This window comes from Drosophila yakuba, chromosome 3R (genome assembly GCF_016746365.2).
Source record: "Drosophila yakuba strain Tai18E2 chromosome 3R, Prin_Dyak_Tai18E2_2.1, whole genome shotgun sequence".
Lineage (NCBI taxonomy): Eukaryota > Metazoa > Arthropoda > Insecta > Diptera > Drosophilidae > Drosophila > Drosophila yakuba.
In genome coordinates this window covers 2145264-2170256 of record NC_052530.2, presented here as the reverse complement: position 1 = coordinate 2170256, position 24993 = coordinate 2145264, and the positions used below count along the sequence as shown (strand labels likewise).

Here is a 24993-nt window from a genome sequence, read left to right as displayed (position 1 = left end):
TATTCGACGAACACAGTATTGAAGCCGGCGTCCCACAAGGCAGCGTACTAGGCCCAACACTATACGTCCTATACACAGCAGACATCCCTATAACCTGACAGTTTCAACTTTTGCGGATGACACAGCTATTCTCAGCCGCTCCAGATGCCCAATCAAAGCATCATCTCAGCTAGCCATCTACCTGGTCGACGTGAAAAAGTGGTTATCCGACTGGCGTATAAAGGTAAACACAAAAATGCAAGCAAGTAACCTTCGCCCTTAACAGGCAAGATTGTCCACCGCTCACGCTGAACAACGTCGCACTTCCAACAGCAAACGAAGTGACGTATCTGGGAGTACACCTCGACAGAAGACTAACTTGACGCCGACACATCGAAGTCAAGAGAACTCACTTAAAACTGAAGGCCAACAGCCTTCATTGGCTTATCAACTCCCGCTCATCACTCAGTTTGGACTTCAAGGTGCTGCTCTACAACTCAGTGCTAAAACCAATCTGGACTTACGGCTGCCAGCTATGGGGAAATGCCAGCAACAGCAACATCGATATCGTTCAGAGAGCCCAGACGAAGATAGTGAGAACTATCACCGGGGCACCGTGGTATATTCGAAACGCCAACATTCACAAAGATCTAAAACGTGCCACCTGTAAAGGACGAAATTGCGTAAAAAAAGGAAAAGTACCTTAACAAGCTATCAACGTATCCTAACCAGCTCGCGAGGAGTCTAACAAGGTTAAGCAGCCGATCACGACTACGTCGAAACGACTTGCCAACCCAGCAGTGATTTTTTTTTTAGGGCCGCTTTTATAATACAGTTCAAGAAATGTACTGGTAATTAGTATTTACAATTAAGATTTGTTAACTTGTTGTTAGTTTTCGGTACTGAAAAGATACAACAAATAAAAGCTCCAAACTGTTAAAAAAAAATGTATGCACCCGAATAAACAACACATGCCCACGACGCCCCCGCTTGCTGTTCTTCTTCTTCGGTGGTCCCCTTTTTAATCGATTCGTTTGCGCCGGGAGATTTTGTCCCAATTTCGACACTCAGCTCAACACATCTTGGAGGACGAGCCCCCCTATACAACATGCAAAGGAGAAAAAACAAAACATATTAAGTAGTATTTACAAAACAAGCAGATAAAATTATTTATAATGAAAAACAAGAGAAAACGCTATAGAAATTTACAAGACCAATACAAAAATGAAAAAATATCAAAACATTTTTCAAAAGTGTGGGCGTGGCAGTTTTGGCAACATGAATCGACAAACCTGCGCTGCGTCTAGGTCCCTGGATGCTTAATCTCAACTTTCTTGCTTTTGTAGTTCCTGAGATCTCGACGTTCATACGGATAGAAAGACGGACAGACAGCTGGCTCTTTATTTTAATCTAAGAAGAAAATAAATATAAATTCATACGGACGGACAGACAGGCGGACATGGCCAGATTGACTCGGTTATTGATCCTGATCAAGAATATACATACATACATACATGTACATACTTTATATGGTCGGAAACGCCTCCTTTTGCCTGCTACATACTTTTCAACGAATCTAGTATACCCTTCTACTCTACGAGTAACGGATATACAAAAAAGTTTTGGAGGGCTGCTTTCTGATCCTAACACAAGGATATTTAATAATCAGGTGAAAAGTCTAACACGGATCCTATGTTTTATTGTTAAATTTTATTAAATAAATACATAATAAAAATAATATTAAATAATAAAACTAATTCATAATTTTTTTAAATTTTATTTTTTTGACCAAAAACAGTTTGTATTTAAAATTTTATTTATTATTGTGAAATCTTTGAAGATTTAGAATTTAAAATCATTTTGGAATTTGGTGAAATCTTTATTTTTCTATGTCAAATATAAATGGTAACTTTTTTTCATAAAAAAATGAATTTTTGGTTCCTGGTTTTTATGCAGATAACTTCCAATTCACAGATAAGTTTTTAAAATTAAAAACATTTTTTAGAGTGGGCGACCTTTACTGTGTCTGCGTCACTGAAATCTAGACGCTTTCATAGTTTCCAGACATCGATGTTCATACAGACAGGCAAGCGAACAGACGTACGGACAGTAGTAGCGGTGCCCATCGATAATATGCGAATTTAATATTTGTTATTTTAATTTTAAATTGGTTGCAAAATATTAAAATAAATTCGCTTGAAGCAAAAATACAAATTATACCCATATCTTATAGTGGAATAAATTTTTACAAAGAGCTTAGCATGTTTCTTGAGGTAATATGTTTTAAGGGCTTCTAAAAGTCTCCTCGATAAATGACAGACTAACACTTTTATTTCAACCGCTTCAAAAATTAAAACGTCGTTAAGACTAAAAATTAATTTTTGCAATAGAGAAATATTCTATGAAAAGTATCCATTTCCACATTGTAGTACATTAAAACAAACGGTGCATACTCTAACTGGTTTGTTGATGCCGAATTTTAAAATGGGCACATCATTACTGGAACATTTGGAGCATAAGACCCGTCCACAATGCCGGCTAACGTATAACAATTAAAAATTTATAATATTAAAGAAAAAATATTTTACATTTGTCAAAAATTGCGTTCTTACCAATGATGTTTTCTCATAGTAATTGTAAATTTATTTGTACAATGCTGGCAGTAGTCACACTCTGACCACGGTGATTCCTGTGGCAGCTGGTCCAATAATTTGTGAAGTAATTGATCCGTGGCCAGCTTAAAGTTAAAAATATTAATTCCATCTTTATTTTCAGTACCAAGGCAAGCCCCTGCCTTTACAAGAATTTTACAAAGTGGTGATTGGCCTCTCATAAATGAAAGCAAAAGAGGTGTGTTACCGTCCATATCAGGAATGTTAATTGGATACTTCGGCATACACTCAAGAAATAATTCACAAATCAGTCCGGCTGTATTATCTTCTACGACCCGGCACAATTCATGCATGGGATTTCTACCCTTTAAATTAGTTGCTTCCGCATTCACTCTCGATTCGGTTAAAAGTTCCCGCACAATGAATAACTGGGCGCATCGCACAGCAATGTGCAAAGCATTATTGCCGTCAGCATCTGTTGCGTCATAGTCAGCATTGTTTTGAATTAACGCAGAAACTGCAGGAAGATTACCGCATTCTATAGCAACATGCAGAGGTAATTTTTGAACAGCATCTCTTTCATTCATACGGGCGCCAGCTAAAATTAGATTTCTGGTAATCATTTCGTTTTGTGATGCAGCTGCTAGGTGTAACGGCGTCGATTGATTGACGTCATGTACCCGAGAATTGACATCTACTTGAATAGCTAATAAAAATAAAACACTCTCTAAGTCATCTTTTAAAATTGCTAAATGCAGAAAGTTTCGACCGCGCAGGTCCATTTGCTCTGCTGCTGTTGGAAATCGATTCAAAATACGTTGAGCAGCGTTGTGATTACGGACGTCCAATGCAGTTGCAAACTGTGTGTTTCCAGACCTGTCACGTAGCTTTAGGTCTATATCAGGATGACAAAGTAGTATGGATATTATCTCATCATGGTGGTTTTCAATAGCTCCATGAAGTGGGGATTTGCTTTCAGCATCAACTACGTTAACATTAGCACCATGATCAATTAACGTCTGAAGAACTTTAGTTAGGCCCCAACGACAACATAAATGCAGCGGAGAAGCCTTATCTTGTGCCTCATCTCCACCCTCTCCGTTGGAACCTGGCTGACGCGCAGAGTCTAAGTCGCATTGGCTTTGAATTAGAAATATAGCTACTGACTCTTTGTTTTCATCAATTGCGCGATGTAATAGAGTTTGCTGACATCCTTCAGGTCCCTCGTGCCAACAATCTGTGTCAATACCATGTCGCACAAGTATAAGTGCTACTTCTTCGTACCCTTTTTCCAAAGCAGACCATAATGGTGATAATCCATTTTTGTTAATGCTTAGGGCGATTCCTTTTCTGCAAAGTTCGTCGACAACTTTAGGAAGATTATGCATAATCGATAAATCCAATGAAGAATCCAGATTATCTATTAAATTTTTTAATTACACTGAGTTATAAATTAAGTTAAATGTAGTAAACTATGTTGATGGGCCTAAAAAGCCCGATTGATATATATATATAATAATGATAATTTAATTTTTTTTTAAGTAAACACAAGTCGAATTCGTTGACTATTAATAAGACACTTTACTGGAATAGTGTGAGTACGAGAGGGAAATTTCAACATTTTTTTGCATAGTTATAGAATTGCATATTGTCAAAAATAAAAGTTAATTTAAATATATATACTTTATAGGATCAGAAGCGCAATATAAAAACTTATAAATAGAAAAAATAACGTATTTACATTAAAAAATAAATAACAATATGTCATATTTATAAATATATATTTTCTTTCTATTTACACCTAAAATGAAAAAATATTTACAGGCATGCTCCGGTAATCGTAAGATTTTTTCGATATCTATTTTGGGCCAAATCGTACGGTTTCGTTTTCAGGAGATCTGGTTTTCGCAAAATTTTTGCTATCTTTTACTTACTTACTTTTTTACTGCACTTTGACCATTTAAGTAATTAAATTAAATAGCAATATTTACAAAGAAAACTTTTTTAAATAAATTAATAAATTTTTTTATATTTTATAAGTATTTTTATCCGCCTGATTCGTTTCACGAACAGTATGGCAACCTTCGCGATAGCTTTTGCCGACGTACTTATCGACCCCTTACCAAATCGTAAATTGTTGTTGCCGACGACAACATTTTGTTGGTCAAATCTGAGGTGGGGTCACAAATATATTTTTTATAAAATAACTAAGTGGCAGAATGACTTTGTGGGAATGTGGAATTAACATCAATAGACCACTAAGTTAAATATTTTTTTTCCTTTAGTAAATAAGATCTGATTTGATATGAAAACAGTCATTTGCTTTTCATTTCGACCAGACCGTTTTACAAATCGAAAAATTCTTACGGTTTCGAAAACCGGAGCACCAATTTTACGATTTCAAATCGAAATCGTAAAAATCTTACGAATTTGATAACCGGAGCATGCCCCTTGATAAATAAAATATATATAGAAACCAAAAAACGATGTCAAAATTTGGTAAAATATAGTGCACCAGAATCCGCTTGCGTTTAAAAATGACCGAAAACAGATATGAAATTTGTGCATTGAAACCAAGCAGACTTTTTTGATCCGGTAATTGTTTTTTTTTGGTGTTACACAAATTTACCTGATAAAGCTGTAATGTCTGCACCCTGCTCCAGTAAAAATAATGATGTATCACTATCTCCATTCTTAATTGATTGATGTAAATGTGATAAGTTATCTTTATTCTTTCCGTTAACATCTGAGCCGCCTCGGATAAGAATAGAAACTAGATTAGTTCTCTTAAGGGCTAAGCATAGGCTTAGGGGAGAGTCACCATTAATATCTTGGCAATTAAAATCAATATTATGGTTTTTTAACTCAACAAAAGCTTCTAAGGCATCAATGGCATTAGCTTCAACTGCAATGTGCAATGCTGATCTTAAACCGCAGTCAATGTGTTTTAAATTGGAGGAAGCACCATTAACAATCAACTTTTTAACTAGGTTTGGCATGTTGTTCAATGCAGCGATGTGTAATGCTGTTAACCCACGTAAATTAAAATGGTCTAAATCGGCAAAATCAGACAGAAAAATTGCAGATTTTTCTTTACGATGTCCTTCCAAGGCAAGCACTTGTAGTATGCTATCTCCGGTCTTTGACTTTGTAGGATTTGTTTGTGCTCCCATACTAAGAAGCATTGAGGCTATTAAGAACTCGTGGTCTCCCATTGATAAACTTAGTTCCAAAGCACACTTTTCGTCTAAGGTGCGTAAATTTATATCAATACTCGGCACTTTAAGCAAAAGCTTCACCATCTCTACATTTCGTCTAGCAATCGCTATATGCAAGGGCGTTTCTCCTTTTGTGTTTTGTATATTTACGTTTACATTTCTTTCCAAAATCTTAATCACAACTTCTATTATTTCTGAGATATTGTCCGGATTATAATTACAAATAATGTGTAATGCAGTATCTGAAGAATGTCTACAAAAAAAATATTATTTATTTATTTGATTAACTATATTTAAAATGTTTATACTTTGATGGAAGGTCTAAAAGACAGTTTTGGTCCAACAGAAAGTTAGCAGAAAAAGTATCACCATTTTTTAAAGAAGATTTTAGGAGCGAACATCCCTGTTAGAAAAAATAATTAGCAAATTTAATTATTTAATTATTCATACCTCTATATTAACAGCATTTATGTTAGCATTTCCGTTTTCTACTAGAGTCATCGCAATTTGGGTATTTTTTGAAGACAAGGCCATTTGAAGAGGCAACAAACCATTTTCAGAAAATGTATTTACCAGCTAGTAAAAAAATATAAAAGAAAAATACAACGTATTAAATTATGAGCGTGCTAAAAAAATTAGATGATGCAAATTTTTATCCCCGTTACTCGTAGAGTAAAAGAGTATACTTGATTCGTTGAAAAGAACGTGTTACGTAGAAGGAAGCTTAGCTATTCGACCCTACAAAGTATGCATATTTTTTAACAGGATCAATAGCCATGCTGATTTGGCTATGTCTATCTGTCCGTAATAACGTCGGTGTGCTCGTACGTACTCGTATGAACGTCAAACTCAGGGACTATAGTAATAAAAAAGTTGAGATTAAATATGCAGATTCCAGAGACATAGATGCAAGTTTTTTGCCCAATGTTGCCACGACTCCTAAACCCACAATCCGCCGAAAAATGCCACTACCACACTTTTAAAAATGTTTCGATTTTTATTGCATCATTTTATTAGTCATTACTGTAAATTTCAATTTGTTAGCTAAAAACTTTTGCGCCCGCACATTTAAAAAATTGTATTTTGTTTACATGTCATTATTATACCCGTTACTCGTAGAGTAAAATGGCATACTAGATTCGTTGAAAAGTATGTAACTGGCGGGGAGCATTTCTGTTCTGGCCATGTACGTCCGTCTGTCTGCCCGTCCGTATGAACGTCGAAATCTCAGGAACTATAAAAGAAGGTTGAGATTAGGCATACAGATTCTAGAGACATAGACGCAGCGCAAGTTGGTTGACCAATGTTGTCGCGCCCACTATAAGGCCCACAAACCGCCCAAAATTGCTACACCCACACTTTTAAAAAATGTTTTGATATTTTTTTTTTTTTCTTAGTATTGTAAATTTTGATCAATTTTCAGATCAACTTTTTGCCACGTCCACTTTAACGCCCACAAACCGCCCAAAGCAGCCACGCCTGCAATTTTGAAAAATGTTTTGATATTTATTTTCATTTTATTTAGTAATGTAAATTTCTATCGATTTGCCAATATTTTATTGCCACTCCAAACCTAACGCCCACAAACCGCTAAAAACTATCAGTGTTTTCCATCGCACTTCCACTACATAGCTGAATAATGGGTATCTTCGGGCAACTCAACTATAGCGTTTTCTCTTGTTTTTCTTCTTTATTTTTATCGATATGCAACTCGCTTGTTATATCTTGTATATCTGGACAACTGCAGAAGTGTTTGGCACGGTTCTTCATCGAGCAACGTTAAAATAATAAAGTAAAAAGTCCCCGCAAAAACGATTTTTCAGGCACAAACTTCGACACCTTTGATACTGCACAACAAGTGCTATGAACACAATAACAAAATGTCATATACTGGTAAAGATGCGCTATGTCAGACGCTTCCAGGAAAGTATTTACCTTTGTATGTGTGACTATGAATTGGCTAGCGCAATCTTTCGTAAAACTCTACGAATTAATTCCAACATACATACAATTAATTACATGCTATACTAAAAAATGAATCCAAGGCTTTTTACATATTTTATTATTTTATATTTGTGTAATTGTTTTGGGAAATTGCAATTGTTACCACGAGTGGAGTGCTGTAAAAGGGGACATAATTACTCTAACTCAACAGCTTCTTCAACAAGCTCTTAAGGAATTTATCTTCGTAGTTGGTCCGACTTTACCGATTTAAGCGTTAGGTCGCTGAAATTTCGTTCTAAATGGAAAAAATATATAACGTTCAGTATGTAACATACGATACCTACACAAATAACCTTATAATTATTATTGTTTTAATATTTTCGGGTTTATATACACCAAATTTAAAGAATATATGTACTTACCAGGAAAAAATGTTAAGAAAGGCTTCGCCTCCCATTTCCTTCAAAAAATCGTCCATGTCTGTTGGAATATACTTGTCGTCACAACAATTAATGAACAAAGAAAATGCACATATATTCAACATATTTATTGCTCTCTCTAGAGCAATAAGAGCAGGGTTCTTCTGTTTTTGAGAATAAAGGCAAGTACAGAACAAGAGAGAATTCTTTTTCTTAATTTTTTCGTTGCTTTAGCTTGTGGCCGAGTGTCCTTAGTTTTAAGGCAAACTATGCGTAGACTTAGAAAAGTATTAGGATCAAATTCATGGCAATCCACCCATGATTTTAGGGTAGTCGCCAACAACAGAAATTTTAGAAAATTGAACTTAAATTAAGAAATAATCGCAAGAAATCGCAACCTTGCTTTGAGGGTGCGTTGTCTTGACTTTATAACACATTATTTTAAAAAAAAACTATGTATTAGCGTGCTATTTTCTCTAGGTCGATTTTCTAAAATGCATAAAATTGTTTTTGTGAGTGTAGAAAGAAACGCAACAAATGCTCAGTAGCGCAACCTTGGAGCGGTTCAATTTATTGCCATTGTAATTTGTGTGTACATTGTACACTGTACAAGTGGGCGTGGCCAAAAAGTTGACATACAAGAAAATGGCAAAGCTAATCATATAATAGAGTTCAAAACATTTTCAATAGTTTGATCGGTTTCTGGCAATGTTTCCTTAAAAATACGATTGCATTAAAACTCTTGTTTAGTTTGCTGCTTGTCCCAATGTGCGGGAGAGCGGCGATCAGCTGATCGCTCGCTCGTTTCTGGGCAGCGCATACAACGGGAAGAAGAAGAAATGAGAGGCCAAAAATCAGTCTGAATTTGCACACATCGCTAAACGCCCGCTGCCGGTCTAACTTTCTATTTTTTTACACACACACACGTCTGTACAAAATTGAAGCTTAAAGTAAATCAGTTAATAATTATAACGATTGAAATTAATTCGACTGTGTTGTTTACTCTTGCCGGGGAACTCCTCTTACAATGACCCCTATTTAACCATATATAAGGGGACACAACTTTACATATGTCCCCTGAGGGGAACCTGCACGTGTAAAAATTCCAAAATTTAGTGTGTAAATAGATGACGTTAGATCGCGGTCGCGTTAAGTTTTTAATTCGACTCGCCGACATTAAATTGCGATAAATAGACGGGAAAGAAAGACCCCGACTTTTTAGCGGCTTCTTGTAAGTCGAATCTGGTGGACAAACGGAGTAAGTGTGCAAGTTATGTGCGGGACAAGAATTTATTGAGTTTTCATATTAAACATGATTATTTAGGGTGGTGAGTTGCGCTAAGTTGGGAATTTTTTACACTCGTTATCATAAAATCATATTAGTAAATTTGCAGCAAATCGGTCCCTTAAATTGACGTTGCAGAATTGTAAGAAGGATTCGCAGTCGAGGAAAACGAAGATTTATTTAAAGAAGCATCTAGAAAAAGTGGCCAGGCTACTATGACGCCTTCACAACATCAATAATCTGAGCAATGTGCAAGGGTTGCACTTTCATAAAGAGTCGTTGACAGGAGGGCGCGATAATGACATCCGACAAATGCAGCTCACGGATGCAAATTACGCCGTGGCTTGGGGACTGATGATAAAGGATACAATAATCGTCGTTTCGTTTATTCGTACCACATGAACGCTATTTACGCGTTGCCCGGGCTGCAAAAGGAAAATACAGAAGTAATACGGACGATGTTAAGCACGGTCAATGTTTGTCTAACTGCATTCCGCCGCGTTCAAGCATTGGACGGGAAATCGCAGCACTGGTTGGCGCATTACGTAGCATCGAGGTTGCCCAAGGAGCCTGACAACGCTTGGGAGCACCATCAAAAAAGCGGTACCACCGTTCCTACGTATAAGGATTTAGAATCATTTTTGAATGATCGGCTGGTCATAATGGATGCGGTTGAAAAGCAAAGTTCGTCGTACGACTCCAATTATGGACTAGGATCTCCCGACCCGAGCAAACGAGTGCGAGTCCATAATGCACAGGAGCGCTCATGACGCCCTATCCGCCTGTTAACAGCGGCAGAGGCGACCATGTTTTGTGTCGTTGCGCAACCGTTCTAGCATTGGATTGTTACAGGAGGAAGGATAAAGAGAGCAGGACGAAACTATGCATTAATTGCACCAGCAATAAGAGCTGCCAAGTTTGTGGGCAGCGCCATCACACGCTGTTGCATTTCCCAGTAGTGGCTCATAATCAATCGTCGACCGGCCTGCAGCGCCGCCTCTTAGTGCACCTGCACAAATGGAGAACGTATTTAAGCAACGTCTGCAGGCGACGGAGGACCCAAATTCGCACGCTTCTTACAGATGCCATTCGGCAACTTCATCGAATGTCCCTTCGAGAAATGTGCTTCTCGCCACTGCTCGTATCGCCGTACGAAATCCGGTCAACGACCGGATTGCTTTCATCGATCAAGCATCTGAGGCAACCATAGTATCGGAACACGTCGTTCAGTCTCTGCACCTGAAGCGGTCAGCCACCAGAGGTCCGCATGAATACAGTCAAAGCAGCATTTGGTACTCTCTCTCAAAGTTCTGACTGACTAAGTAAAACGGATTTGGCAAATGTGGTAAAGGCATGAGTAAAAAATTTACTATATTCGAACGGCGAAGAAATACACAAATGAGTACTCGCGACCGAGTACTCGGAATAACCGAGACGGCTAACTGTGCTCCGCATTGGTGACGTCAAATTTATGCGTATTTGTTTTTTTCTTTTTGTCTTGCTTTTTAATACAAGACATAGAAAAATAGAAAGACGTGGATTAATCAATTACTGAATGCAGAAACAACATTTTGTTTAAAGTATCAGAATTGTTAAATTAATTTTGTATTATTAATGTGTTATTCTATTTACACAGATATTATGTTGTACATATGTACGCAATTTACTAAGAACTTACGCTTTCGTTCGAGCTCTGCATTCTCATAATTGAATATGCAATCCATGAACGATAAAATTGCCAAAAATTTATCCGAGTACTTTAAACATTTACTCTGCATTCACTCATTCTATCCATTCCGCTTTGGATTGAATTTTACTCATTCCGCATATAACGAAAACAACGCTAACCAATGTGTAATTCAGTCATTTGAAAACGTTTCGGCATGCCGAATTGCGAGGTAGGCTTGTGAGTACTCAAATAACCTAAAATTTTAAGTGCACTCGTGCAGACCACTATCAGCCACCCGAGCATCTATTTTTGCGGCGGGTCCGGGGGGCGGTCATCGATGCAAGTACACAGTAAAGTACGATCCTTTCGAGCAAAGCGAGGCTGTTCGACCCGCTGGGTCTCATTGCGCCAGTCATCATCTGAGGAAAGATGATTTTAAAGGAGCATGACCATGCTGACGGCCATGGTTACGGTCAAGAAAACGCATGCCGACGGCACTCGGACGGCTCTGGATTGGGACGACGAGGTTCCTAATGCTCTTGCGGAACGGTGGCAAGCATTTCGGGACAGCTTGCTTAGGATCGACGATGAAAGAATACAGCGGTGGATTCATTATGCTCCTGGATTCATAGTGTTAGCTCAGCTTTACGTGTTCTGTGACTGGTTTCCACATTCTACGCAGCTTCAACCTATCTAAGGCTCGAGCATGAGGGCGAAACGTGCTACACCTGGCTGTTGACTGCAAAAGCTGAGTGGTGCAGTACTGGCAGTCAAATTAGTCAAATGGCTGACCACGGCTAAGTGGCTAAAGGACCCTTCCATCCAGACCTTTTTTTGGACGAATGCAACAATTCTTCTGCTTTTGTTGCACGAGGACGTCAATAGATGGAAAACTTTCCTCGCTTACAGGGTCGCCTTCTTCCTGGATCACTCCCCACCGTCTCAATAGAGAAATGACGGAACTAGCGAGAATTCAGGGGACTGTGCGACAAGAGGGCTGGCCCGGAGTGACTTACACGCAGTCAAGGTGACTGCCCTTCATCGGAGATCGGACAGGTCGACACTAATGATGCCGCGCTAGAGGCAAAGGCGGACAAAGTTCGCGTTCACCACGCAGACCCAAGGTCAGCGCTTCTGGAACGTTTTTCGAGTTTTAGCCAGGTGGTACGAGTCATAGCATATATATTTCGGTTCAAAACCAATGCTATCAGGAAAGGAAAAAGGTGGACTGGTCCTCTAAGCATTCAGGAGCTGGACTATGCTCTGTTCGCTATCGTACTCATCGTTCAAAGAGAGTCATTCTCGTCCGAGCTGCCCGTGGTTAAAATGGATAAAAGACTGCCTCCCAGAAGTAAGCTTTTGAGCTTATCACCGATCTTGGTAGAAGGCATCGAGTAAGGGGGCGATTGCGTCATTCTGGGTTGTTACACGGGCGTCGCCATTCAATGATCCTTCCAAGTTCGCATCATTTTACGTAGCTAGTGAACCGTGAAGAGTTTATTGAAATATGCGCTTTAATCAAACAGCAACATGCGAGAAATAACTAACTGGAGAGTGGGCTAACTGGAGTAACTCCAGGATATAATTTAACATTGGCTAGAAAGATTCCAAAGCCGGGGAACTTTGAGAACCCAATACAAACATTTTCGACCAAATTATTAAAGAAAGTCCGTCGGAATCATTTCTCATTCATTCGAGTTTTTACTGAAAAGTACTTACGGAGTCTCCATATTTTTCAATGCACAGAGACACGACGTCTTCCCTTAAGAGTCTAACAGCAGCATGGAGAGGATGTTTTGTTTGGGTTTTAAGCATTTCAAACAATAAGGGTCCAGACATATGTTGGAAATCTTGAGTTGTAAGTTCATTCCAGTGTGTTGATATTATGCTGGAGCAACGTTCCAACAGTGTTGATGCACCAACTTCTTCGGCCACGCAATAAAATCGTATACAAGATCTCAGACCTACAGAAGTTACTAGTGCCCGTTCACATAATCCTAATAGCGATGGTAAACCAAATCGATGTGCGGCACGTAGAAGATCCAACGCAAGCCCGTCATGCTCCAAATCAATCAGATCAGTGTATATCCAACGCAAAAGCGACGATACCACCTCCTCATTTAAATCACTCCAGTCCAGCTCCTGTATGTTGCTCAATAGATCATTTCCCCATTGTTCAGAGCGAGCGTGAAGTACGATCTTATGTGCAGAAAATACTTTCGAATGCGATCGGATGTATATATCAGCATAAGTATTTTTACCGAATAATGAAGAAACTGTCAACGACAGTCGTGATAAAAAACTTGTTAGTCCACTTCCATTGTTTCCAGAGGTAGCAATATTCTCATTGTACTTTCGTTCTAATTCCGCATAATTGTGCTGGAGTTTTGTATATTCATCACTCGCCAAGTTATTTTCCATTTTTAATACGGAGGACGCCTCATTACTACCTTAAAATATACATTTAAAAATAAATTGATGTAATAAATAATCTACACAAATACAATTTATTAAGAGTGATCTACATCAAGCTTTAAAAGTAGTATTAAACAACAATCTTTAACATTTCAGTATGTGTTGGTTCTCCAAGCTGCCACAAATTCCTAAATTTGTTATTTGTAACATTCCAACTTTGGAGACACAGATCAACAGCATTATCTTTATTATCTACGCAGATCAGCGTGAGCATCTGAGCTCTTTCTGGTTTTTATTACCCTCGCACCATCAACCCTAAATTGGCGTTCTAGTCTTCGCTCTGCATTCTCTCGTTTCGTACCCCAAGCATGCACATCGCTGCAAAATTTCTCAAAGAACAATAAATTAAATCGCTTGAATTCGCTACCACATAAATCATCTTTCGTTTTGCATATAAGGCTTACTTGCTCAAAATTGTGACCCCGACTTGATATTTATAAACAATATTAGTGCAAATTATACAAACTATTTAAAGCTGTTACTGCTAAGTGATTTGTGCATAAACAATATTTGTCCACAATAATTGAACATTAAAGCCAAAATAACCGAAGCTGCCGCCGATTCATCTTTGCACTCATCTTCCCACTTGAACCGAATTTGTTGTTGTAGCTGTTGCCATGGCTGACATTTTTGTGGGGCAAGGCGACTGACATATATAATAGAGTAGAACGATTCGCAGATTCTTTATCAAGTTCTGTGTTAACTTCGTTTGACGAGGTTGGAGGAGCTGATCGATGAGCTGCAACAAACATTTTAAAAAATTCTAGCGAGCTTGAAGAGCTTGATTTGGATGTAATTGAAAGCGATTTGAGCGAGAATTTTTGATGATGGTCTCGTAACGCTCAATTTCTCAGTTCGTGGGAGATTTCAAAGCGCGCCTCACAAATCCACGCCGTGGGATTGTGGCCATCAGCAGCGTTCAATCCGGAATAATGCACCAGCGCCTCCCCCTAAGCTTCCAAAATTTGTTAGAGGCTATGCCTCTGGCCGAACTTTTATTCTATATTTACGACGATAATAGATAGTCATCCTGACCTCACAACCTTGAGAAGCTAAAGCATCTACGATCCTGTCTGAGGGACACGCGAAACCATTCGCTTATTGGAAATTAGAATATAGGAAATTGGAATTGTTTGCATAGCTTTGGAATTGTTGCAAAACAGATTTGCCAATCGGCGTTTAGTTTTTCAGGCGCATGTCACTGAGACATTGGGGCTAAACGCAGTGCAGAGTGGTTCAGTTTTAGTGCCTCGTGAGCTGTAGGATAAAATCAACACTCATATTCTTGCGCTACATGGAATGGGTTCAACGAAACAAATCGCTGGATGCATTATCGCCGAAGTTCAGTTACTATGTGGGAATCAATGGCGTTTCTGGAGCAGCGATGCAGGACGCTGGAAAACATTGAGTTTTTCATGGCATGCTATGCGCCAGGCAATCAGGTGAAAAGCAACAGAGCATCTGATTTCCGTATGTCAGTGCTTCTTGCTACAAGTTTCAGCCCTTCGACTTGTGCGTTTTCCATTGATTCTGTACACTCAATATATTTTTACCGGAGCTTCAAACCCTGACCCCAGCAAATCGATTTAGAGAAGCAAAAAGGCTCGCACTTTGCATAAATTGCCTCAAGACTGGGCATCAACTGAGGCAGTGCAATTCCAGCAATTGCCGTGCATGCGGATCTAAGCACCACACCCTGCATCATCTGGGACTCTTCGCACATGAAAGATCATAGCCTGAAGAAACGCTTGCTTCTGACACACATCATGTCGTAGAACACTCTGCATAGCCTGGAACGCTTGCTACTCTTCTTGCACAGGATAAAGATGTTGCGCTCCTAGCCACTGCTACCGTATTAGTTAAGAAATCTTCGTTCCTTGCCGTGCTCTGCTCGACTCTACTGCACGTTATAATCTGATTAGCAAATCCAAATCGTTTTCAACGCATAGACTTACTGATTGGCGCTGTCTTTTCTATGAACTGCTGTGCGTCGGAAAAGTCAAGCTTGGGTCAGGATTGCCGCTAATGCAACAGACTCAGTTAGTTCCGACAATGTCCTCCTCTCCGCATACTTTAGGATCAGGACATCCTGATTGACCAAAATGGTCTTCGTTGAGTATATGGTCCGCTGGAGAAGTCTTTGTTGGAGCAGAGTGACCGAAATCCAATCAACGTACCGAATAATCGAACAGCAACAGGATCAACGAAGCGAGCAGTTGATAAGCTGCGTCTGCTGCTCCTTAAGCATTCTGTTAAAACGCCTCTAACGGGAAGAGTATGTCAAGTCTCGCAGCTGCCACAAATTTGTTATTTAAAAACATGCCAACTTCACACTTCACAACACACTTTATCAGCATTATCTTTTGTTTCTATGCAGATCAGCTGCGTGAGCTTCTAAGCTCTTCCCTCTCGCGCTTACTCTCTTTTTTATTACTCTCGAACTTACACCTTTGGCTTAGCGTCCTACTGTTCGCTCTGCATTCAATTCTCTCGTTTCGTATGCCAACCATACATATCGTTGCCTAATTTAGCGAAGAATGATAAATTGGCTTGAATTCGCTACCATAAAAATCGTCTTTTATTTTGCAAAATAAGGCTAATAAAAAGGCTTATTGGCTCAACAGTATGACTTTCGAATGAGTGTGTCCACTCCCACACTCTTAAAAATGTTTTATTTGGTTCATATTATTTTTGTTTTTGCCAATTTTTATCGCTATCCCATAAAGGCTACAATCTGCAACAAGCCTTTACGCACCCCATTTTCAGCGTTTGTTCGTTTTAGAATGGACGGGCCCAATTTTTTTTTTTTTTAAATGTTTTTTTTTTCACGTCAGGTTGTCCACAAATATTTAAAAAACCAAAATATATCGAAATGAACTGGAACCGCATCACCTCATAAACCCTATTAAAGTGCTTGTTCGTAAGGCCCTAAAATATGTTGTTATTTTTCACTGTCTATATCTCAATTAAATGAATCAATAAAACAAAAAAAAATTTCACATAACAAACCTAACAAACATCTTTATGCAAGTTGCTCGCAATGACTCCGTTATATTAAATGATAAACGCCAAGTTCTCCACATCTAACTCAAGCAACGTTATAAATTTTACAGGTGACACCTAGTTTCCACCACCTGCAAATGGAAACAATTCTTTCAATAAACGACCACGCACAAAAATCCCAACTGATTTTATTAAAACAAGACAGAACGCTATAGTCGAGTTCCCTGACTATCTGATACCCGTTACTCAGCTATTGGAAGTGCGAAGGAGAGTCTTCCACACTGACAGTTTTTGGCGATTTATGGGCGTTATAGAGGGCGTGGCAAAAAAGTGGCAAATCGAGAGATATCAATAAATCAATCGGTCGAAGTGTGAAGACGTGTTTTTATCGAGCTCCGCACAAATCGGTTGTTTTGAGTGAAGTGAACGACTAATAATATAAACTAAATAAATAATCCGAAAGCGAAAGAGGCGCTCTATGCTATGCAAGATCGCTAAAATAAATATAGTGATTCTTTAACTTAAATAATAGAAGTATGAGTCAGAAGAACACTCTAGCACAGCGTCAGCGAGAGCAAGACGAACGCCGGCTCTCAGTTCAACACAACAACGCGTACTTCTCATACGTCTTCCCGACAACTGCAAACGCAGACATCGAGCGGTCAATAACCCATAGCCCAAGGAACCTTCTCCTACCAACAAATGAAGAAAGAGCACGCCTTTGCTCTCCTGGTCTTTTAGCTCCGACACAAGCCCACCAGCCACTACAGCTGGAGCAATACCGACAGCCTGCTCTATATCGTCGTCGGCTGCAACCGCTCACGCTCTTACTGAGTAAGCGAAAGAAAAACCGCAAGCAACAAACGGTACTGCTACACTACCAGCAAAACGAAACGAAAACGTAAACAAAAAAGCTAAGTCGACCTGGCAGACTGGAATGAACCGCAACATTACAATAAAGCGAATGCTTAGCCCGGATAATTCAGATTCAGGAAACAAGCTGAAAAATACACGCGACAATTTTACCCTGAATAACAATGTAGCCCTTGCAAATACCAATAGATTGCCTATGCTGACAGGTACCGCTGAGCACGTGCCGCTGGGATCCGTTGATACCGAACCGAAGAAAACAAAGCCTCCTCCAATAAGAGCACAAGCGGTCTGGTAAATACTTTGATCGAGATCATTAGAAAAGATAGCTTTCATATAAATTCCCTTGTAAGAGGTACTATCGAAGAAATCAAACTTCAAACAAAAACGGAGAACAACTACAGAAAAGTCACAAAATACCATACCGCACAAAAAATAGCCTTTTACACCTACCAGCTTAAAAGCAGCTAGGGCCTACAAGTAGTACTGAAGGGCATTAAGTCTGATATTACGCCCGAAGAGATAACTGAGGCGCTAAGGGAAAAGGGGTTTTGCGCCAAAAGCGTGTTCAACATAAAAAACAGGAACAGGCAGCCGCAACCACTCTTCAAGATTGATCTTATACCAGACAATAATAATCTTAATCTTAAATCTCACGCACATTTCCATATTCCAAATAATGGAAATCAACGTTTAGAGTTATGCACGACTTCATCAGCTTCGGTGGCGTCTGCATCTTCAAATTCATGCACGACATCCAGTGCTTCCGATAGTATGCTTGTAGCAGACCAAGGCTTTGCACGATTTAGGCCTATTGACGATCAAAATTCTGTTCAAGACGGAAGCAATATATGTAGGTACCGAAAGGACTGCTCTTTCATCTCTTCGTCTTAAAAGTTGCAGTGCGACTGAAAATGGCATCGATTGCTAAGATTCTTTACTTCCCAGATACATAGTTTGCATGTCATAACAATAACAATCTTGTTTTTATAACTCACTATCAATCAAGCGCGGTTTTGATTGCCGTTTTATGCCAATAAGTAGTTCAAAATTGTGATATATATATATAACAAAACAAAATGTATTCTATATATATGCGAATTTTCAGTATACCAACCTATCATTCGGTGAATAATTATTTAATGCTTACACTATAGTCTAATTTAACATTTAATTTTAAAAAGTTAAATGCTTAACAGCCTGTACACAAAAAAGCTTATGGTTTTCCCATTATATTTCTGTTTTTTATTCAAAATCCATATCGTAAATCAATTATCTTTCATAAATGTATATTTCGTCCGCAAGAATACGGCCACACGAGATCTGCCAACACAAGATTATGCCCAATCTACAAAGAGCTAAAAAGCCGTCTTCACAAAAAATGAACGCGGCGCGGGCACACCAAGGAACAGATACGCTGACACCATCAGAGCAACAAGCTCCGCTCCACGGCCAGTACCCACCACTAACAAGAAGCAAAAACCGATAGAAAACCGATAGAAAATTACAAGACTAATTCAAAAATGAAAAAATATCAAAACATTTTTCAAAAGTGTGGGCGTGGCAGTTTTGGGCGGTTTGTGGGACTTAGAGTGGGCGTGGCAACATGAATCGACAAACTTGCTCTGCGTCTATGTCTCTGGAGTCTGTATGCTTAATCTCAACTTTCTAGCTTATGTAGTTCCTGAGATCACAGCGTTCATACGGACGGACAGACAGACGGACATGGTCATATCGACTCGGCTATTGGTCCTGATCAAGAATATATATACTTTATATGGTCGGAAACGCTTCCTTCTGCCCGTTACATACTTTTTAACGAATCTAGTATACCCTTTTACTCTACGAGTAACGGGTATAAAAATATAGCCCATTTTTCAAAAGTGTCGGCGTGGCATTTTTGGGCGGTTTGTGGGCGTTATATTGGACGTGGAAAGAAATGTAAACGACCCTAAGTTGTGCGCAACCTCGCAAACAGTCTCTTTCCTACTGTAAGAATAGATCACTGTACTTAAATTTTTAGTATACCTTAGGGAAATAAGTATATGTGTATGATTATTTTTACTGTTTATGAGCCTATATCTTCTATAATCGTAGCTTTTAATCTATTATTGGTATGCAATACTCTACTCTTGCCTTCTGTTCTTACAATGCAAATGCAAAATTCTTCTTTGCTCACCGTTATAGAAAAATTGTGTGCTGCGATTTTTTTTTCTTAGGAAATAAGTATATGTGAACACAAAAGCTTGTGCGCATTTGTCAATCAGCGTGTTATTTGGATCGAGTAAATTGGTGTTAATTGACTGTATTCTAAAGAAAATAAATTAATTACACAAAAATAATATGTAAGTAATCAATTAATCGCATGTAACACTATAAAAAATGCAGTTTTTTTCTAAGAATGCCTCGTGGAACACACTTGTCTGTTGAAGAGCGCGGTCTGATTATGGGTTTGAGCGAAAGTGGCGCCAAAATTTCTGAAATAGCTTCCAGAGTTTCGAGACATCCAAATACGGTTGCAAATTTCTTAAAAAACGTGGAATCTTATGGAAAAGCCGAACGCAGTGGCAGACCCAGTGGCATCGACAAGAGGTGCAAGCGCGAGATTAAGCGTCTAGCTGTTAACAAGCAAATGTCTTGTAACGACATTAAGCGCCATTTGAAGCTCAAAGTGTCTAGGAGACGGGTTCATCAGCTTTTGGCAGAAAATAAGACAGTTAAATAAAGCTCTCGGGTGCCTGTACCAATGCTACTACCACGTCACATAAGCACACGTTTGTCATTTGCCGAAAAATACAAATTTTGGTCCGAAGAATTCCGCAGTGTTATATTTTCGGATGAGAAAAAGTGGAATTTGGATGGCCCAGATGGGTGTCATAAGTATTGGCGTGATTTACGACATCCCCGAGAGACACGACACAAAAGGAACTTTGGCGGCGGATCACTGATGGTTTGGGCTGCTTTTGGATATGCAGGAAAGTCTCGCATTTGTTTTATTCCAACCAAAACAAACTCCGAGATATATACCCAGTTGCTGGAAGAAGAATTAATAGACTTTGCAACGGAGCTTTACGCCGATAACTGGACTTTTCAGCAGGATAACGCTCCAATCCATACATTACGTGCTACAAAAACATTTTTTTCTTCAAAATCTATACCACTTCTGGAGTGGCCAGCGATTAGTCCGGACTTAAACCCTATTGAGGACCTCTGGAGAATTCTTTCAGCAAGAATTTATAAGAATGGACGGCAGTTTGACAATATCAGGCAATTAAAAGACGTTTTGGTTGCAGAGTGGGAGCTAATAAGCAATGAAACTCTCCAAAATTTAGCAGACTCTATGCCAAATCGCATTCATAAGCTTCTTATGGCGAAGGGAAAGCATATAAATTACTAAAATAAAAAACAATAATTGAATACAGAAACAATTAATAAGATTAAGAGAACCAAATGAAAAATACACATATACTTATTTCCTAAAGACTTGTTAAATTCAATTAAATATATTTATAAGTTTCCATTAAACTATGTCTTATTATTATATATTCTGTTAGCGGTTCAAAATGCCTATAAATTAAAAAAAAGCTTGACCGGATTCACTTTGTTGAAAGTATACTTTTTTGGAAAAAAATGCATCCATATATACTTATTTCCCTGAGGTATTAAAAAAAGAGGACGACAAACTACACAAACCTTAGCGAAAATTGCACTACTTTTGAGCTATACTAGTTTCCGAGATATTTACGCTTAAACGTACAGAACGGGCGCGCTAGAAGAAGAAAAATGTACATACATACATGTACATATATTCCCTAGGGGGTCGGAACAGCTTCCGAGACTATATTTCCTGCACTTTCTTGTACTTTTCGTACTTTTCAATGACCATAGATTAAAAACAAAAACTGAATTGAATTTACCTAAGGAATGTCGCGATTCAACTCGATGACATGGCAAAATCATTAGTTTTAAAAAACCACCACGATCATCGAGAAGGACAATTTAGCTGACTCAGCCAAACTCATTATCGGCTCAGTGATGATTTTGTATAGGAGATATTATGAATATAATTCAAAATGCTAGGCAAAGAGTCGTATGTTCAATACTACATTATTAGTTTTTCTTTAAAAGCTATGGGACAGGCTAAATAGCAAATACACGGTTCGTATGTAAATACATACATAGTATGTTTTCTAGGATGAAACGCAAATAGATATGGCTGAACAAACAACTGCTTTTATAACATACCCATTAGATATGTGTGCACAGATTATAAAATACGAGATTATTCACCAAGTACACCGCTGTTCAATCGCATATGTTTATGTTCGCTCTTGAACTGGTTCCGAATGTAGTGTAGCGGGGTTCCAAACAGCTATCGGACCCGATACAAATAACTGTAAGTATAGGCCCTGTCCAAACCCAAAGAAAATATTTTCTCGATTATAATTTTTGCATTAATTTTAAATAGGAACAAGACTCTGAAAAATGACTGCAAGCATTTTGAACCACCAAAAATAGATACATAATCGAAAAACTTTTTATTATGTCTCTCCATTTTTACACAAGTTGACACAATTTAAACAAAAAAAATATGTAATACTTTTGTTTGTAACTTTTTGTTTATTTAAAGGAACATTGTTTATTAATTTTTGTCGGGTTTCGCAGCCGCCAGCAGCACATAAAGTTATGTCCAATTGTTGTCAACATGAGTTAGCTAACATAAAAATCGTCTCTCATTTGCAAAAAAATAATAAAAATAATTATTAGCTCAACATTAGTGAGCTTGTGCATTAACAATATTTGTCTGCTATAATTACACATTAAAGCTAAATAACGAAAGATGTCGTTGATTCTTCTTGCACTCATCTTCCCGCTTGAACCAAATTTGTTGTTGTTGCTGTTAAAAATTCTGGAAACGTTACCGCTGATGCAAAAAGGGTGACATTTTTGTGGCGCAAGGCACTGCCACCGCAGAGCGGTTCCGTTTCAATGTTCCGTGAGCTGTCGGATACATTTAACGCCCATACTCGCGCTCTAAACGAAACAAATTTCTGGATGATTTATAGTCCAAGTACTTGTTACTTGTTATTCTGTAGAATATACATAGGTTGAACTTAACCTAAAATACAGTCTTAATCTTACATACCGCAGTTTCCCTTCCTTCTCAATGTGATAACAAAAACGGAGTGATTTAGCCCGCCAAAATTAAGCTTGGCGTCACCCGATTTAGTGTGCCCTAATACGTAAACTTCAAAATCCTAACACAAATATCTCCAAGTTCTGGCGGATCTAAATTGAAACTTCACTAACTATCGATAGCCCTAAACCATTCCGCGACCGGAGCTTTAAATTCATTTCATTCCAACGCGGGAATCCATGGCATCATTTCTGGAGCAGTGATGAACAAATCTCAACCCTCTGACATGTAATTTCTGTTATGCTTCGGGGCACTCGATTCAGTATTCTCAGAGCTTTAAGAACCAATATCCAGCAAGTCGTTTTCAAGAAGCAAAAGGATTGACTCTTTGTATAAATTGCCTTAATTATAATTATAATTAATATTTGCCTGCGAATCCAAGCACCACACACTGCTTCATTTGGGAACCTTAGCCTCGTTTTCGTCACATTAAAGATCTCAGCTTACTGAAACCGTAGCATCAGATTCTTTTGATCATGCGAAAGAACCCTCTGCATTACCTGGTCCATCTTCAGCTCTTATTGCTCATGATGTAGGCAAAGATGTGGTACTCCTAGACACTACTATTGTGTTAGTAAAAAACCGTTCTGGAACCTTGGCGTGCTGTACTCGACTCTGGCTCTCAGCTGCACTTAATAACGTCCCGATTTGAGAACTTACTTAAGCTTAGTAGAACAAAAACGTCCACTTGTGTTAACGGAAAAGGTGACTCTAGTTTCAAGGTAGATGGTTTGTCAGTTATGTTAACAATGCGATCTCGAACCTCCGAATACTTGACTTCTATCACTGCTGTCATTGCTTCCAATATAACCGAACATTAGTCCAATTTTAACATCGACCTTTGTAACTGGATCATACCCCTAAATCTGAAACTCGCGGATCCAGAGCTCAGTCCCCATCGCGTTAATTTGTTGATGGGCGCCAGTCTATTTTAAGACCTGCTATGCGTTGGTCAAATCAGACTTCTGCCGGGATTGCCTCTAATTCAAAAGACTCGTTTGAGCTGGTTTGTTTCCGGAGACTGCAGTCGCTTCAATGGCAAGGCATTAATATCGTCGTGCGCGATTGTTCCGCCCAATGAGGAAACCTAACTGGATCTTCTTGAGATACTGCTTTGGCGGTTTTGGAAGGTGGAGAGTTGCGACGAGGCCATTTTCCGGGCTACTAGAGAAGAGCTTGACTGTGAAGCGCATTTCGTTAAATTCTTTGCTCGCTTGCCGGCTGGGGATTATTCTGTTTGATTACCAGCCAAGATCAGTTTAGATCTGTTAGGGCAATACTACCAGCAAGCTCTGCTAAGATTCTTATCTCTTAAGAGAAAACAAGAGAGAACGCTATAGTCGAGTTCCCCGACTAACTGATACCCGTTACTCAGCTAGTAGAAGTGCGAAGGAGAGTCTTCAACACTGACAGTTTTTGGCGGCTTGTGAGCGTTTAAGTGGGCGTGGCAAAAAGTTGTTTGGCAAATCGATAGAAATTTACAAGACTTATACAAAAATGAATAAATATCAAAAAATCCCGATCAAAAATATATATACCTTATATGGTCGGAAACGCTTCGATCTGTCTGTTACATACTTTTCAACGAATCTAGTATACCCTTTTACAATACGAGTAACGGATATAACTAGAGCATCGTCCAGCCGTCGGCTTAATATAAGGTTTTTATTAAGGAGTATTTGCAGATGGGACATATGTCAGAAGTTTCGACAGAGAATCTTATTCCTGTCGGTATTTTTTGCACCATCATTGTGTCATGAAAAACGACAGCCCCGCCAGAAAGCGGAAGGAATCGGCGTCAACTTCTTCAGGATACTCCTTAAACGATGTTCTGATGGCTGGTCCAGTGATTCACAAAATCCAAGATTTTTTTTCAGCTGCTGAAAAGTTGTCCTAGGACGAAAGCCTTCCTTTGGCACAAGATTAAGAATGCTAAGATATATGCAGTAGTTTTTCGCAAATTAGGCATGCCTCATTCTCACGATTGACCCATTCTCCAAGCTCTAAATTAAAGATTTTGCGATGGAAGCATTAAAGCTTATGGAGCCTGTATATCGTGTCGTGTCTAGGGGACAATCTCACAGCAGCCACTTACTTTATTCAAAGTCTCGAGTGGCCCCTTTGAAAACCCGAACCGTGCCAAGGCATGAGATTTGCGGAGCTAAACTCCTAGCTCGGCTTGTAGCTGAAATCAGTAAACTGAACGTATTCGAAGGGAAATTCTACTGCTGGTGCGACTCAACTGTGGTGCTTTCGTGGATTCGGGAGGATCCTTCAAGATTCAACGTGTTTTTAGCAAACCGAGTGGCTGCAATTCAGGAG

At 38.9% G+C, this 24993-nt stretch overlaps 1 protein-coding gene across 6 annotated transcripts; it reads right to left on the bottom strand.

The window, feature by feature from the left end:
* Positions 1-1837: 1837 nt before the first annotated feature.
* On the bottom strand, positions 1838-21859 carry LOC26535976 (rabankyrin-5). Of its 6 annotated transcripts, none has more exons than XM_015191493.2 (7): positions 21720-21859; positions 12846-13576; positions 6260-6385; positions 6118-6212; positions 5221-6062; positions 2592-4011; positions 1838-2517 (listed from the first exon to the last, which is right to left on the bottom strand). In XM_015191493.2, the coding sequence occupies exons 1-7, from the start codon at positions 21721-21723 to the stop codon at positions 2379-2381; spliced, it is 3357 nt and encodes a 1118-aa protein (XP_015046979.1). In that variant the 5' UTR covers positions 21724-21859; the 3' UTR covers positions 1838-2378. The 6 variants fall into 6 exon arrangements, with proteins under 6 accessions (XP_015046979.1, XP_039231066.1, XP_015046981.1 ...); XM_039375132.2 differs by having other exon boundaries at positions 12846-13572; positions 21720-21821; XM_015191495.3 differs by lacking the exon at positions 12846-13576 and having other exon boundaries at positions 21720-21819.
* Positions 21860-24993: the final 3134 nt, after the last annotated feature.